This window comes from Plecotus auritus, assembly GCF_963455305.1.
Source record: "Plecotus auritus genome assembly, chromosome: 10".
NCBI classification, from domain to species: Eukaryota; Metazoa; Chordata; class Mammalia; order Chiroptera; family Vespertilionidae; genus Plecotus; species Plecotus auritus.
In genome coordinates, this window is record NC_137785.1 from 37,269,335 (window position 1) to 37,286,641 (window position 17,307).

Below are 17,307 nucleotides of genomic sequence, written 5' to 3' on the forward strand. Positions count from 1 at the left end.
GTTTTTCCCTAGATTCTTCCTGTTTCCAGGCTTCTTATTGTTTTGGTCTGCCCTTTTCTCAGATAAATTCAGTTATCACTTTTACTTTGTGAAATTATAGTTGACATCTATACCTTCAGAAAAAAAGTACCATTTTACCCTTCTATTAATGAAGAGAAAAAAAATTCTTCTTCTTTATGTGGATCTTTAGCCATGCTGTTTTGGAATCAATACAATAATTTTCTCTAGGAAAAAACATACACCTTGCCTTTAGGTTATCTCCTACCTATCCTGTAGAGATAATGTCTGAGAATGTCTAAACTGTCAAATTTCCTTCCACAAAAGACAGCATTAACATAGCTCCTGACCAAGATTGTATATGTGCTATTTTCTTTACATCTTTAGCAATACTAGATATTGGGATAATTTTTAAAAATCATCACCCTAGCCACTTTGACTCAGTGGTTAGAGCATTGACTCATGGACTGAAGGGTCTTGGGTTCAATTCCTGGTCACGGGCACATACCTCTGTTGCAGGCTCTATCCCTGGCTCCAGTCGGGGCATGTGCCAGAGGCAACCAATTGATGAATCTCACATGGATGTTTTTCTCTCTCTGTCTCTCCCCCTCCCTTCCACTATCTCTAGAAAAATCAATGGAAAAAATATCCTCTGGTGAGGATTAACTAAAAGAAAATAATAATAAATAAATAAATCATCAATTAATTAATTAAAATGACAGCTTGCTATTGTTTTACATTGGATTTAAAAAATTATTTATTTATTATTTATTTTGCATTGGATTTCTCTTATTACAAGTGTGTTTGAATACTCTTTTTATAAGTTCATTGCTCATTCATATTTTTTCATTTCTATATTGCCTATGAATGTCCTTGCCCATTTTTGTTTATCTTAATATAACATTTTAATTTCACAATAAACACATACTCAATATGGAAAAAATTTTAAAACAATGAGAAAAATTACTCATGACTTCATAACTTGTTCTGATTTCATTGCTATCATTTTCATTTTGATGTGTCTATTTACACACCATAAATAAATATTTTACATTGTATATATGGTTAATTAGAAAAATGAACTCCTTGTTTTGAAGCCTGCTTATTAATCACTTAATTTTATATCAATAATATTCCTCAGCCAACACACAACAGTCCTTTTCTACTTAAACAGAAAGACCTCTTGAGAATAAGTGTCTATGCATCTATGCCTCTTTTCTGTGGCCTTTCTTCATCAGGGAGTCTGACTCCACTCAACAAGTTGATAAGGAACCGAATTTGGACCATCTCTTAGTTCCATGGCACCATTCTCTGTGCCATAAGAATTTCTACAGGCTTAGTGTTCACCCATTCTCTGGAACTGTGAGCCACTACCTTCTCTTGAGCTGCTGCTGCTGCCGCTCTCTGAGCCTTGGGGGCAGGGCATAAGGAAGGACAACTACTCTGTGCTTTATCGCTGCATTCCAATCATATATACAGGCTTGTCTCTGAATTTTCCCATTGGACAACTGAGATGCCGCTGTCATGTTTTACAAAACTTGTCTAAAGAACTTGAGATAAAATAAGAGAAATTGAGCATAGAGAATGTTAAAACAAATTACTGGATTGTTCTCTGAGTCCCCAAGTCCACGTGCCAGGGCCACTTCCTAGACTGGGTAATTCTGGGGAGGTCCACTTCATTCGCCTGTATTCTCCAATGGCTTCATCTACCACCTTTCTCTTTCATGGAGACTCAGGTTCCCTCCTTAAGTAAGTACCCTCTGTTATCTCCATATTGGTTTCCTGCCATGATGATTGACAGTTTCAGCGACCACTCCCCTCAGAAATAAAAGTAACGCTAGTGCTTTACCCACAGGGGTGGGGCTTGCTTTTGAACACCCTGTCTTCTAGCAGATTGTAATGATCAGTACATTTTCTGAAGTCCAATTATTCAGCATAAAATTGAAATCCTCCTATAGGCTAGCATAAATTCAAAGAGACAAAGCTAATCATTGCGGTACTATTTGTAACTGCAAACGGTTGTCCATCAACAGGATGAATAAACTATGATACTGCTATATCATGGAGCATTATGCAGCTATAAGAAGAATAATTCTAAATAATGCTAAATTATTTCCAGGGAATGTTTAGTGACAAAAAAAGTGTACATAATATACTTACATTTACCTAAAAAAGGGAGTATGTATATATTTGTTTATATTAAAAATGCAATTATAAACCATGAATTAAAATGGTTGTCTACAAGGGGAGAGAGGGAACCGAGTGGAAGAAAAATTATAGAAGCTAGACCTACCTATATATACCCCATCTGTAGATTAAACTTTGGAAACATGTAAATATTTACACAATTAAAAAACTAAATAAAAATAAAAATGCAATCCCTAAAAATCAAATTCAAAATGAAAACAAATGAATCTAAATGTGTAGTGAGTTGGTGATTTAACCAGTCAGAGAAAACCTATTTCAAGCGACTTTAAAGCAAAGGAATGTGACTGGACATCCCTTGTGAGATACTCTAAGAACTAAATGCCTACAAAACATTTCTAGCTTTGTCCAGCCTAGAAATAATGACCAACATATAGCCACCAGCTGGTGTTCATTTTATGGTATCTTAATGCCATTTCTCAGTAAAAAAACAAACACAGGGATCTTTGGTGAAATGATGGATAGTAGGTCTGGTACAGGAAGCAGTCAAGATGTCCAAGCATCTTCTCATAACAGAAAGCAAGGATGCATTCAAAGACTCAAGAACCAACTGGAAGAGGCTCTGCTGACCAAAACAGGAGCTATTTGAAGCCGTAAGAAGAGGAACAATGGTAATGGGATGAAACATATTAAATAGATTAACATTCATGAGTTTATAATGCCACTAAAACGAATACCTCATGATCTTTTGGAGATGTTAGAGAACCAACTCATGATTTAAAAAACTTATAAATAAAAGGAAAGAAAGAAACATTTAGCCAGCTTTTTTTTTTTTTTTTTTGTACAAATATATCTTAGGGCAACCAAAGAGTTGCACAGGGAAGATTTCATAGAAGTATCCAGCTGATAAATAAGGAAGGAATGACAGTCACCACTTTACAACCCCAGTGAAATGTATCTAGGCAAAAATCATCATTTGCTACTAAAATCACAAAAAGAAAAACAAGCAGACACGTGCCTTATGGTGGAAGTGTACCTAGTACCAACTATGAAATATTTTTGCCCCCAAATAAGTCCTAATCTAGACCTAGCTACCAACACATAGAAAATACTGGGTACAGAAGCACATGCTAGATGACGTTGATGACAAATGATCTAATTTCTCTAGCTAATAAATTGCAAGAAAAACAAAACAGGAAGAGTGTGGGAGGAGGGAGATACCTAAAGATTTAAGGGAGATTGCAAACAAATGCAAGGTGTGGATGTTTGGATCCTGACTTATACAAACCAAATGTCAAAAAGTATTTATGAGACAACTGGGGAAATTTGGACATCAATTGAGTATTTGATGACATCATGGAATTAATATTAATTTGTGTGATGGTGGTGTTGTGGTTGCATTTAAGAGAGCAGTACTTATATTATAGAGATCCATACTGACATGTTTCAGATGAAATGGTGTGATGTTTGAGACTTGCGCCAAAATAATCTAGTTTGTGGGGTGATGAAAGGAGGTAGTAGAGGTGAAATAAGAATGGCGTTGGACTGGTGAGTTTTGTAACTGGGTAATGGGCACATGCAGGCTCACTGCATTTTTCTCTCTACTTTTGCATAGGTTTGGAATTTTTCAAAAAGGTTAAATGAAAGAAGGAGAAGGAGAAAGAATAGGATGATGAGGTGGAGGAGAATCCCCCCTGTAGGGTTTCACCAGTACATTTAGCTGTGTTCCTTTGAGGTTCCTCCAGAAGTTTGTGGTAAAGAAGGATGTGCTTAGGTCCCGTGTAGGGAACTCTGGGCCTCTATTCCCCGCTCCTTTGGGGGAACCTGCATGAATGAGAACATGCACTCACCTCCCAAGATATAAGAACAATGCAGTCTAAGTCTACTTAGAAAAGAAACATTTTCATGTAACCATCAAAGATGCAATTTTAGGCACAACAAAGACAGCCTTTTACATGATTCTGTGGAGCTGCAATTTTCAGAGTGGTTCAGGCAACCTCATGGCCCCTGAAACCAATTCAGGGATCTACACAGACAATTTTCATAATAATGCTGAGATGTTTTTGCTTTTTTCACTCTCATTCTTTCACCAATGTGCAAAGGACTTTTCCAGAAGTTACATGACTCCAGATAACTTTATCTTTCTGGTAACTAATGGAGTGTGTGTTTGTGTGCTATTTTCATGTGCATAAATTCCATGTTTAAAATTCTTTCAAATACACTGACTATCAATAGATACACCCCACATAAACCAAACTCTTTGTAGTTACTATTTATCATGAGTGTCAGTGGGTCCTGAGATAAAAGGAAAATGAGAACCTCTGGTACACAGGGCAGTGTAGTCATTTGAAACCACACTGATAGGTACATAGGTTTCACAATAATGTCACTGATTTTGTATGTAGAAATAAAAATTGTATTTGATCTTTCTAGACAAAGGAGTGTTGGGCCAAAAAAATTAAGTTCCTTCTTCTTACAACACACACACACACACACACACACACACACACACACACACACACACACCCTTAAAAAAAGATAGTTTGCTTCCCAGAATCCACCCTTCTCCTACCCTGAGATTTCAAAGTCACGGGATCAATTCTTAGTCAAAGTTCAAGGCCAAACACTTGGTTTTTCTTTCTCCCCTGGTGGTCTCTGCAAGAAATCATTTTTTGCCAAGCACATAGGCCAGAGGGAGTCTGGGCCAACTTAACATAACAGAAGCTCTACCTGCCACTTCAAAAGTATATGCTAGGTGCCATGGCCTTTTCTTCTTACATCTGTAAAATGAAGCCAATGGTTCTTACCTTGTTGAAAGGATACAATGATACAACATGCATATAATAATTGAGTTCTGCCTACAATGCCAAAAAGGAATGGCAGGTTCACTCCATTGAAAATCATTGGAGCCCATAAACATCTCAACACATTTCATTAGTTTTCCTTCAGATGAGGTCATTCAAAGAATATTTCTGTTGGGTTTCCAGGAGGTCCTTCCTTTTTGCTCTCCTGTTCTTACTTAGCAGCCCCTCTTCCAGCTCCAATATCTAGTTTTTTTTTTCCATTCCTCAGTCTTCACCTCAAATTCACCCTCCATTCTTAACATCTTCAAGGTTCTGAACATTGATCCTGCCTTTCCTGCTGGGACAATGGCAGGTCCTTGCAGTGCCAGTAGGGTAAGCAACAAGGAGTTGAAGGATACAAAAATAATCACATGTGCAAAGCATGGAGCCCAAGGTAGTTGCTACTGAGTAGGGGCATCTTACTAACTGCATCATTTCAAGAGTCCTTCTTACTCTAATAATCTTTGCTCCAATTCATTGATCAACAATTTTGCTTGTATTACCTCTACCCCAGTCCCCATGTCATCATACTTCGCTTTAGTTTACATTGAGCAACCATCATGCTATCATTATAATCACTTCCTTACATATATTCCTAACTCCCTTTTCCCTCTTCTTCCATTGAACTGATACAGCAAATCCTGCCCTGGGCTAAACCCAGTGCTCAGCTTGTTCTCTGAACAACTGTATGTAATTGGATCAATCACAACCATGCTTACTGGTCTGACTGGTCTGATTAACTTATGACCACACATTTCCAGTGGGCTTTCAGTACCTCCCAGCAAGGCCATTATATTTTTCTAGTCAATCCACTCTTCTCTGAGTTGACTTTTCTTATTTTTAAATCTGTTCTCAAACATCTATAAACTTGAAAAATCATACATTTAATGTCTAAATCTAGATATCCTTGGGAGTGAAAGGGGCTGCTATTAATAGATTTTGGGGACAACAGGCTAAACCAGTATTGCTTCAGGCAAATCATATTCCCCTATCTGATACCTTTCCTTTCTCCTCACTTTCACCTGATGATTTCATGGCTTATTTCACAGAAAATATAGAAATAATAGAAGAGATTTCCAAATCTGCCAACGACTTCATCTGCAGCCTTGTACTTGGCCTTCCTTATTCTTCCAGTGGATGGTTTATTAGTTTTCTGTGCCACAATAGTTTACTATAAACGTGTTGGCTTAAAAATAACGAAAATGTATTCTCTCACGTTCTGGAGGCTAGAAGTCTGAAATCAAGGTGTTGGCAAGGCCACACTCCCTCCGATGGCTGTGGGAAAGATTCTTCCATCCTAGTTCCCGGTGGTTGCTGACAATCCTTGGCATTACTTGGCTTGTAGACACATTGCTCCAATCTCTGTTTCCATCATCACATGAAATTCTCCCTTTGTATGTCCGCCTCTATTTTCTCTCCTTATGAGGACATCAGTTACTATATTAGGGCCAGCCTTAATACTATGATCTCATTTTAACTAATCACATCTGCAAATAAAGTCACATTCCAGTTCTACATGGACATGGATTTTAAGGATACACCATTCAACCCAGTATAGGTAGACTCTGTGCTCCTAACTCCACTTTGGCCTTCTTTGTCCCCTCCCCCTCGGGAGAGAGAACTGTTTCTGCAGTTCTTTCTCCTCTGTACTCCATGGCCATTTCCTCCTCTTTATTGTGTTATTCTTATAATTCTATAGCCATGCTGTCATATCATCTATTTAAAAAACCCTTCCTGCATCCAACGCCCCCTCCACCTACTGACCCATTTCTCTGCTCTTTATAGCAAAAGGCCTGGAATGAGTCACCTGCACTCGCCATCTGCACTTCCTCTCTGCCCAAACTCCCTTTAACTCCCTTCAGTCTAGCTTCCAACTTTACTGCTCCACTGAAACTGGTCCTGTCAAAGATTTCCACCTTGCCAAATCCCGTGGGCAATCCGTCTTTTTCTTACTCAACCCTCCACTGGTATTTTTCAGTCCTCTGTCTCTCACTTGGATTTGGGATACAACACTCTCTTGTTTTCCTCGAATTTCAATCACCTCTTCTCAGACTCCTCTGCTGCCTCCTCACTCTCCTTCTGACCTTTAAATGCTCAACTGCCTTAGGGCTCCATCCTAGGTCCTCTTCTTTTTTAGGTCTGTGCCCACTCCATCGGTAATCATAACTGGTCCCTTTCCTTACTATTAATGTGCTGATCCTTCCCAGTATGTCCAGTTTGAGTTCCTGATTTGCATATTGAATACCCCCTCATCTTTACTTGAATGTCTAACACACATCTCAAAATTAGCATGTCCTAAAACTGTATTATTGATTTGCCCTCACCCAGACCTAATACCACCTGCCGAATATGCTGCTCCCCCCAGCCCCATTTTCCTACCTGAGTAGATGGCAACTCCATTCATCCAGACATTCAGACCAAAATTTTAGGATTCTTCTAGTTTCCTTATATCCTACATACCCTCCCATATACCCCCAATCTAACCACTCCTCTTTTTCTTGACACCTTCTTCCTTAGACCACAACACTAGGGTCTTACACCTGGATTCTGTTATGGCGTTCAGTATTCCTCTTGTCCGTTTTCATTCCATTCTCTACCCAGGAGCCAAGTAATCCAATCATCTTATTCCCCCGTTCAATGTTATTCCAATGACCGCTCATATCACTTAAAGTCCCAATTCTTTGCCCTCTCATATCACTACAAGTTCCTACAAATACCTGGCCTTTGCATAGCTTTTGATTTACCTTTTCCCATGCACTCTCATGCTCAGTTCAACCCCACCTGCTTAATTGCTGGACCTTGAACATACCAAGCTCCTTCAGCCTCAGGGTGTTCCCCTTGCTATTTTCCTGACATTCTCTGCCTTCTGATTTAATTTGTGCTCTCCATCACTTTGTTTAGGTTTCAGCACAAATGTTACCAACTTGGTGACATCTTGCCTAAACACCTTATTTAAATTAGTACCTGGCCCAGGCATAGGTACTGTGTCTTTTTACTTAGTTGATTTTTTGTTCTTATCAATACCTAAAATAATTCTCTCTCTCTCTCTCTCTCTCTCTCTCTCTCTCTCTCTCTCTCTCTCTCCCTTCCTCCCTCCCTCCCTCCCTCCCTCTCTTTCTCTCTTTCCTCTTTCCTTGTTGTATCCTGTCTCCTCCACTGTATTATAAGCCCCATGAAGGCAGGGCATTCTTTGTTTTGTTCAATGAGAATAATATCTAGCATTTTATAGACACTGAATAAGTACAACTTCTATTACTTTTATAAAATAAAGTTAATTAGTAATAAAAGTTTCTATGTGGCTTGAGAGCAATATTCATTTTGAAGGTTTTATTTGATTTAATGCATTTCAATATTAATCTTAACTATTCAAGGTTATTAGTGACACATATCAAGTTTGAAACTGGTAATAGTAGTAGTTGGTATAGTAATTATAGCAGTTGCAATTATTCAGCTGTTATTAGTGGCAGTTGTTGCCTTGCATGGATTATCCTATCTAATTCATAAATGATGCTATGGGCTATCTATCATCTCAATTTACAGATGTGGTGTGATGGTTTTAAAATATGTCCACAATCGCCTGGCTGGTGTGGCTCAGTGGTTGAGTGTCGACCTATGAACCAGGAGGTCATGGTTTGATTCCAGGTCAGGGCACATGCTCAGGTTATGGGCTCGATCCCCAGTGGGAGGTGTGTAGGAAGCAGCTGATCAATGATTCTCTCTCATCATTGATGTTTCCATCTCTCTCTCCCTCTCCCTTCCTCTCTGAAATCAATAAAAATATATTAAAAAAATAAAGTATGTCCACAATTTCTTTGACAGCCCTCCCTTTAAAAGGTGGGAACTAATTTACCTCCCTTTGAGTGTGATGTAGGCTTAGAGGCTCAGTTCTAAAGAATAGAATATAGTAGAAGTGACAGTGGTTGGCTTCCAAGCTTAGATGGTCAAAGGCATTGTGACTTCCTCCTTGCTCTCTCTCTCCTGGTTCACCCAATCTGAGTTTTAGTTTTTTCTTTTTTAAAGTGAGGGATATGGATCAGATGGCATCTCCAGTCATTCAGTCTGACATGCTGCAGTTCACCTCTGTATCAAATAGCCTTCTTAGTATGGACTAAGACATCAGATTAATTAAAGAGCTGAAGCTTTGACAGTTTTGCTTTATTTAGGGGGACCAGATGAGAATGACAAGAGGACACTCAAGTAACCCTGTAAAGAGGCTCACATGGCTAGGAGCTGAAGCCTCCTGCTAACAGCCATGTGTGGGCACTATCTTGGAGGTAGATCCTATAGTCTCAGTTAACTCTTCAAATAACTGCAGTCCTAGCCAACATTTTGCCTGAAATCCCATAAAAAACTGTAATCCAGAACCACTCAGTTAAGCTGCTCCTGATTCCCTAACCCACAGAAACTGTGAGATAAGAAATACCTTTGGAAAAAACCAAGATGGCGGCATAGGTAAACACCTAAACTGCTGCCTCTCACAACAATTTCAAAACTACAACTAAAAGACAGAACGGACACCATCCAGAACCACAGGAAAGCTGGCTGAGTGAAAATTCTACAACTAGAAGGAAAGAGAAAAGCTCACAGAGAATTGGAGGTACGGCAAAGGGTCTTTGTGCGCGCAGAGAGGAAGGGCGGCTGAGAGCCTGGCTGACTTTCTCTGGCGGAAGGGGGAAGGAAGCCCCCGACCGCACTGAACCCCAGTTCTGACTGCACTGAACCCCAGTTCCGGGCGAGCCCCTGTGGACCCACGCTCTTGTGGGGGGAGTCTGGACTCTCGGGCGGAGACTCAGGAGCTGGGAAAGGCAGAAGTCTGAAGGCGCGCGCGTGCCAGTGCGCACAAAGGCTGCGGAGGTTGCCACAGGCTTTCCCTAGTGGAAGGGAGTCAGAGGCTCCTGACTGCACTGAGCCCCAGTTCTGACTGCAGTGAACCCCAGTTCCAGGCGAGCCCCTGGGCACCCACGCTCTTGTGGGGGGAGTCTGGACTCTGGGGCGGAGACTCGGGAGCCAGGGAATGCAGAGGTCTGAAGGCGCGCATATGCGTGCAAGGGCAAGGCTGATGGGAAGCCAAGACTGAGACTCCACCCCATCCAAGCTGAGCACAGAGGCTATTGCAATTTGGCAAGTCTAATCCTATAAGGCTGTCTCCAGCACCGAACTTCTCCCAGCATAGACACAGCTGATCCTTACAGCCAACTGGCCTGGAGGTCAATTCTTCCCAGTGATACCAACAATAATAAAGACTTAATTACAACAGGGCTGTACACACAGTCCACAAAGGGGTGCACCAAGAGTGTCCACCTCAGGTTAACTGGGGAGGCAGACCCACTGGGCCATATTGGAAACCTAGCACACAAATCTACCTTACCCACTCAGGGAAGCAGTGAAAATGCGGCGTCAAAGAATCAGATCACAAACAAAAGAAATGGAGGAAAACAAATGACTGGATATAGAATTCAAAACCACGGTTATAAGGCTTTTTAAGAATATCCTAGAAAAGGCCGATAAATATAACGAGACCCTCGAAGATATGAAAAAGGACCAACTAGAAATTAAACATACACTGACTGAAATAAAAAATATTATACAGAGACCCAAAAACAGACAAGAGGAACACAAAAATCAAGTCAAAGAATTGAAATACAAAGAAGCAAAAAACACTCAACCGAAAAAGCAAAAAGCAAAAAAAAAAATCCAAAAAGTTGAAGATAGTGTAAGAAGACTCTGGGACAACTTCAAGCGTACCAACATCAGAATTATGGGGGTGCCAGAAGAAGAGAGAGAGCAGGATACTGAAAACCTATTTGAAGAAATAATGACTGAAAACTTCCCCCACCTGGTGAAAGAAATAGACTTACAAGTCCAGGAAGCGCATAGAACCCCAAACAAAAGGAATCCAAAGAGGACCAGAACAAGATACATCATAATTAAAATGCCAAGAGCAAAAGACAAAGAGAGAATATTAAAAGCAGCAAGAGACAAACAGTTAGTTACCTACAAGGGAGCACCCATACGACTGTCAGCTGACTTCTCAACAGAAACTATGCAGACCAGATGGGAGTGGCAAGAAATTTTCAATGTGATGAATAACAAGAACCTACAACCAAGATTACTCTACCCAGCAAAGCTATCATTCAGAATTGAAGGGCAGATAAAGAGCTTCACAGATAAGAAAAAGCTGAAGGAGTTCATCACCACCAAACCAGTATTATATGAAATGCTGAAAGGTATTCTTAAAGAAGAGGAAGAAGAAAAAAGTAAAGAGAAAAATTATGAACAACAAATACATATCTATCAACAAGTGAACCTAAAAATCAAGTGAATTAAAAACCTGAGGAACAGAATAATCTGGTGAATATAATAGAATCAGGGGCATAGGAAGGGAGTGGACTGATAATTCTCAGGGGGAAAGGGGTATGGGGGGGTTCAGGAAGAGACTGGACAAAAATCATACACCTATGGATGAGGACAGTGGGGGGGAGGTAAGGGCAGAAGGTGGGGTGGGAACTGGGTGGAGGGGAGCTATGGGGGGAAAAAGGAGAAATAATTGTAATAATCTGAATAAACATTTATTTTTTTAAAAAAGAAATACCTTTTATTTTACATCACAAAGTTTTATAGATAGCTTATTGTGCAGCAAAAAGAAAAAAAAAATTGGAAATGGAAAGATAGGTTAAGCCAAGAACCCCATAGCATATAGCAATGATAATGCAAGAATTGGCTCAGGCAATCTGACTCTAGAGTCCATATATTCAACCACCACATTATACAGGAGGTCAAGATCATGTCTCAAGTAATACTAGAAGGAGAATATTGTCACATTCTAATGCCACCGTCAGGGCAGAGGATACAACCTTTCCTTGGATATTAAGCTAGCACCATTGCAAGGTCTAGGCAGCCACTGCCCTTGCTTCTAAGTTTCCTATCTGCCCCAGGCTTGATCCAGGATATAGTGGATGCTTACCTTACCAGTATCCCTTCACCCATTCCTTTGGGCTTGTGCTCATCCCCACTTGCAATGATGTAATTCTGCTAAAGCTGCCAGTCATTGTGCTCTTCCTGTCCTATAGGTGGGTGTATGACAAGTTAGATAATCATAGAGTACTATCAGTGATTGACTACAGTAATTGGTTCAAAACCAGTGCACATGAGGTACATCAGCCAAGAAGAGCCCTTCTCTGGGATTTAGAAATACTGTATGAGGTCTCTAAACCAGATGATTTGAGATGCATGGAGGAAGCTGGTTTTCAACAGGAAAGATGTCAGCAAGCAGAAAAAGGCAGAGTGAGAGAGGCCACTTTATATCCTTTGAGAACTTGAATACAGCCAACCCTGAGAGCAATTCCATCCTTCCTAGTCTCTGTGAGTCAATAAATTCTCTTTGTTTTAAATTAGTTTGAGTTGAGTTTCTATTGCTTGCCCTTGTATTATGAGTGTATGAAGAGTCTATTCTAGTTTGTGGAACGTTTGTAGGAACCTTTCATTCTCCATGAGCAACAGTGGTCCTATGTCATCAGAAGAACCTGGAGAACAGTCCACTGATTGGGCTGACCTTCCCACAGAGGGTGAAGACCCTTCCCTTCATCCTTCAGGAAGCATCTGGCTTTTCTGGAAGCCAGTAATGGTCTGAGGGTAAGCAAAATAAAACAGTGTAATGATGGATGGGTAGCTCAGTCATTTCGTTTAAAACCTTAGTCATTTCTCTATCCTTTCTTTCCTTAGTTGCTCACCCCAGTTCTTAGCATACACACAGACATCCTGTTAGTCACTGAGTCCTGTTGATTTGGATCAAACGCTTTATGGAAGTGGGTGGAGTAACTATAATGAAAGTTGGTGGCCAGCAGACTCTTCCTCTGGACGTCTTGCCAATCCAGTTTTTCTTCTTCATTTCTACGGCCACCACCGTGGACCATTGCAATTGGTCTCCTTGCCTCTAACCTCACCCTCTGTAGTCCATTTCTCATATTTCTTCTAGAATTTGTTTTCTAATGCACACTTTTGATGGCCACATGCTTTTGATAAAGTAAAAAGTCTTCAGTTTTCCACTGCTGACACACTAAAAATTTCTTAACTTGGTGTTTACAACTCTTCATGAACTGACCCGCATTTGCTATACAGTGATCGGTGACATCCACAAATCAACTTTCCAATCTTCTCACACCCTCCCATTGCAGCACGGCTTACCATCTACCCTTATCTCTTTCCTCAAATTAAAACACTCATTTTCTACGAGTCTTCAAGATCCATTTCAATCCATTATTCCATAAAATACTTCCTTAGTGTGCCAATCCACAGTGAACACCCCTTTCTGTGAACTCTGTAGACAACTATTGTCTAGACTAGAGTTTTACAAACTGTGCTCACATTTCTAGGGAGTATTTGGCCAGCACAAGTCAAGCCCTTGGTGTTTTTGTAAAACTACTGATTATATATTCAAATTTGGCTGAGCATATTATTTCCAAACCCAGTTTCTTTCTTGTCTTCTACTTCCAAATGATATCCTCATGCTATGGTGGTGCATGTATTCCCAAGTACAAATTAAAGATCAAATTAAAATTTGTTTTGCAACGTACAGATAGAGAACTGATTATTAATGTTATTATTTAAAACCATGACCATTGGGAAAATAGTATGAGAAAGAGAACTGCTATAATAATTTCCATAGTTTCTAAAACAAATACACTTTGTTATTTATAGTTTTCCACACCTCACCTTTGTTCCCACTCTCACCATTTTAATATGGGATTTTAAACTAGAAATTGGTATAAACTTTGTTGTGTTGGAATAGTTGGACCAACATTTACTGTGTATCTACTCTCTGGCAGGAATAGTGATAGATGCTTGTGATACAAAGATAAGCCCGTGCCAGAAGATGAAGAGTTTTCCAGATGGATTCAATGTACAAAGACATTCTAGGCAGAGGGAACAGCATATACAAACTCCTGGATCCTAGAATGAGCCAGACATGAAAACTTTGTGGTCCAGATTCTGTGGAATTTTTAAATTGAAAATTTGGTGACTTTTAAGTTTGACATCCTCTGGATTGAATTAAGCCCTTTCCCTTTGTCAGACATACCCCTTTGCCATCTTGCTCTTCACAAGGTCAGTTCAGGGACTAGATCCAGACACAAATAATCTTTATTGAGATCTGCTGGTATAGTTCATTTCATATATACATAGATCCTCTAATTTTCACACCATTTTAGGTGTTTACACTATCCCCAGTTTATACATGAGGGAATCAAGGTTCAGATGGATAAAATGACTTGTTCAAGGTGTTACAAGTGTGAAATAATGGAGGGATGATGGAGAAACTAACCAGCGGGACATTTTTGGGACTGGGATGAGGAGGATCGTTCCTCCCATTTCAGAACACCTTGCCTTCTCGGGTTCTGAGTTAACTATATCTTTTATAGAGAGAAGCCTTTAAATAGAAGGGTGACCAGATATCCATGATATTAGTAGAAAGAGGTGACTTTAGGAGTTTGGATTTTAGGAAGCCTTTCCAGTCCCTCCCGCTCTGGCGCTGGCACATAGTAGGAACTCCTTTTTGTTGAAGGATTGAATCCTCACGTGCTGTGGTTAGTCTCTCCTTTTGGATTCAAAGTCCCTTGTGGGCAGGGTCCCAATTGTGTCTTTCCAGGAACACTGTGCAGTTTGGGTAGACTTTGGAAACCATTTGTTGAATAATGGATGAGTGAATTTTGAGGTGGTGGTGGTGGTGTTGAGGGAAGGCCAAGCCAGGCTCTAAAGAGTTTCTAGGGTTTATGGGACGCTGTCCTAGCTCTCCCTGGCGCCTCTGGATGAGCCATTTCTTCCCTCCTCCCTGTGGCCGCCACACCTTACAAACCAGCCTGGAGGAAGGGGTTATGCAGCCAAGGTCCGGCGGTGCAGCCCCAAGGAGCCAGGTCTTCTAGGGCGGCGCCCACTCCCTTGCTGGGGTGGGGGGAAGAGGTGAGGACCTGGGACTCGCTGAGCCCCCCTGGGGCCCCTGCCCTGCGACCTGTCACCCATAGCCCTCTACCTGTCTCCCGGCCGCCCCTTCGCAGCCTGGGCCCAGGTTCGAAGTGCGAGCACCTGGCCCGTCACTCCCGGGGGGCTCCACCGGCCTCCTCGAGAGGCGGCCCGGGGCGGCGGGGCGGCCCCTAGCGTTCCCCTACACCGGACCGGTCCCCCGGGGCGCGGCCCCGCAATCGCCCCCGCCCCCCTCCCGCCCCGGGGGCCGGGCCGGGTTCCCGGGGGGCGGGGACTCGCCCAGTGGCAGCAGCGTCCGGGCCGGCGGCGGGCGCGGGGCGGCTTCCTGCAGGCGGCGCCGGGGCGAGCCGTTGCCCGCTGCAGCCACCGCCGCCGGGTCGGGGGGCCGCGGCGCTCGGGCCGCGTCGGTGCCACCCGGGCGTGCTGCGCGGCCGTCGCTGCTGCCCGCGCTAGTGCCGCCGCCACCGCCGCCGCCGCCGCCGCTGCCGGTTACGCCAGCTCCGCCGCCGCCCGCTCTGATTCTGCGCATAGGCAGCCCCCAAGCCTGTCATTCTGCAAAAACACAGTTTACTCAACACACCACACACACACTCGCACACACACGCGCGCACACACGCGCACCCTAGCCCCCCGCGCACACGCACGGAGGGCGCGAGCGAGGAGCCGACGCGCACACCCGGCGAGCCAAGTTCCGCAGCCTGGCATGGCTTCTGGGGACCTTTACGAGGTACGGGGACGCGGGGGCTCGGGCGGCCCCAGCCCGTGGGCGGCGGCGGGCGGCGGGGACCGGGCCGGAGCCGGGGCCGGGCGCGAGCCGGAGTTGCCGAGCTCGCGGCAGCGGCGGCCGGAGGGCGGCAGGGGCCGGGCGCGCCTCCCTCCCGCCCGCCCTCCCGCGGCGCCCGCGCCCGCTCCCTCTTTCTCTTTCTCTCGCACACACACTCTTACTCCATCTACTTTGCGGCCTTGGAGGGGAAGGAGGAAGCCGGGCGGAGCCGGGGCGGGGGAGGTAGCGGTCCCGGGGAGGTGTTTCTCGCCCGACGAGCCGCCTCGAGTACAGAAAGTACAGGTAAAAGTCAGAGCCGGACGTGCCGGGAATGCGGGGGGCCGTATCGCGGCCAGAGCGGGTGCAGGGCGGGAGGTGCGTGGCCCGGGGTGGGCCGGGGGCGCGGGAGGGGGGGGGGGCGGGCGGTGGGAGCGGAGCCCAGCCCGGGCGAAGCGCGGTCCTGGTGGGGGAGGTGCGGAGGAGGCGGCAGGGTGGGGGTTCGGGAGACGCCCCGTCAAACCGCTCTCCCGGGCCACCAGGCCAGTGCCCCCTCCCCCCACCTGCTGCCCCAGACAGGGTGAGAAGCCCTCCAGGCCGGGGCGTGGGGGGCGGTCCTTGCAGGTGTGTTGCTCACTGGGGGCGGAAGGGGGCGCTGCAGATGGCCCTCGGTGGAAGGTGAACGTGGAAGGTGGGTGCTAACACGTTGCTAGAAGACATGGGATGTGAGCAGTGCTCCCAACACTCTGTCATCTTGAGTGGATACCTGTCTCCAGGTACACATGGGTAGTGACCCGCATCTGATACTTCGAAAGCGTCTCAAAAGTGGTCAAGATATACATTAATCTGTCATCTTTGAAACAGTAAACAGCCATGGCCTATGGGAAGCTAGGTTCTAGCTAGCTCTGGACACAACTGTTCATGCATTTGGATTCCCCACAAGTGGACAAAATAAGAACAACTTCTACTCCTTGGGGAGAGTGCCCCCGAAGAGGTATTGGTCCCCAAGAGAAGGTTCAGGATGAGGAAGCTAAGAGACCAGCCATCTTCAGCCCAAAGGTCCTCCAAGAAACAAGCGTCATCAGTTAGCTTGGACCTTGACTCCATTAACACTCACCCTGGTTCTCGAGGCTTTTGGTAAAAGTTTTTGGTAAAATTCTGAAAAGGTAGAATTAGCCTCGTGGGTAAGAGACTGCAGGGGTGATTCACCCAGAAGAGAATGCAGGGGTGATTCACCTTCAATGAGCTTTTTTCTCTGGCCCTCTGAACAGCTGAAGTTTTTTCAAAATGGTGGATTTACTGGCTGGCGTGAGAAGAATGGAGAACAAGAAAGTTAGCATCTTGGCTTCCTGTGCCACTAGGCTAGGTCTTTTAATGATTCTGGACTTGGTGAGGCCTAGTCATGGACCACTAGCAGGTGGGCTCTGGTGGGATGGATGGGTGATCTTAGCACTCACTGAGAGAATGATGCAAGTTGACCTCTTCTCTATTGCATTCCTCATCCCTATGCTAATAAGGAAGATGAAGTTGGGTAGAAACTTGGTGAAAAATTCTGTCAGGTTATGGCCAATGGGTCACCCAGGAAGC

At 43.8% G+C, this 17,307-nt stretch overlaps 1 protein-coding gene across 1 annotated transcript in view; it reads left to right on the plus strand.

The window, feature by feature from the left end:
* The first annotated feature begins 15,491 nt into the window (after positions 1 to 15,491).
* Positions 15,492 to 17,307, plus strand: part of CDYL2 (chromodomain Y like 2) — a 173,374-nt gene continuing 171,558 nt past the window's right edge. Inside the window, exon 1 of the mRNA XM_080643608.1 lies at positions 15,492 to 15,687. Within this exon, the coding sequence (XP_080499734.1) occupies positions 15,664 to 15,687 (24 nt within the window). The 5' untranslated portion in view covers positions 15,492 to 15,663. The remainder of the gene's footprint in view (positions 15,688 to 17,307) is intronic.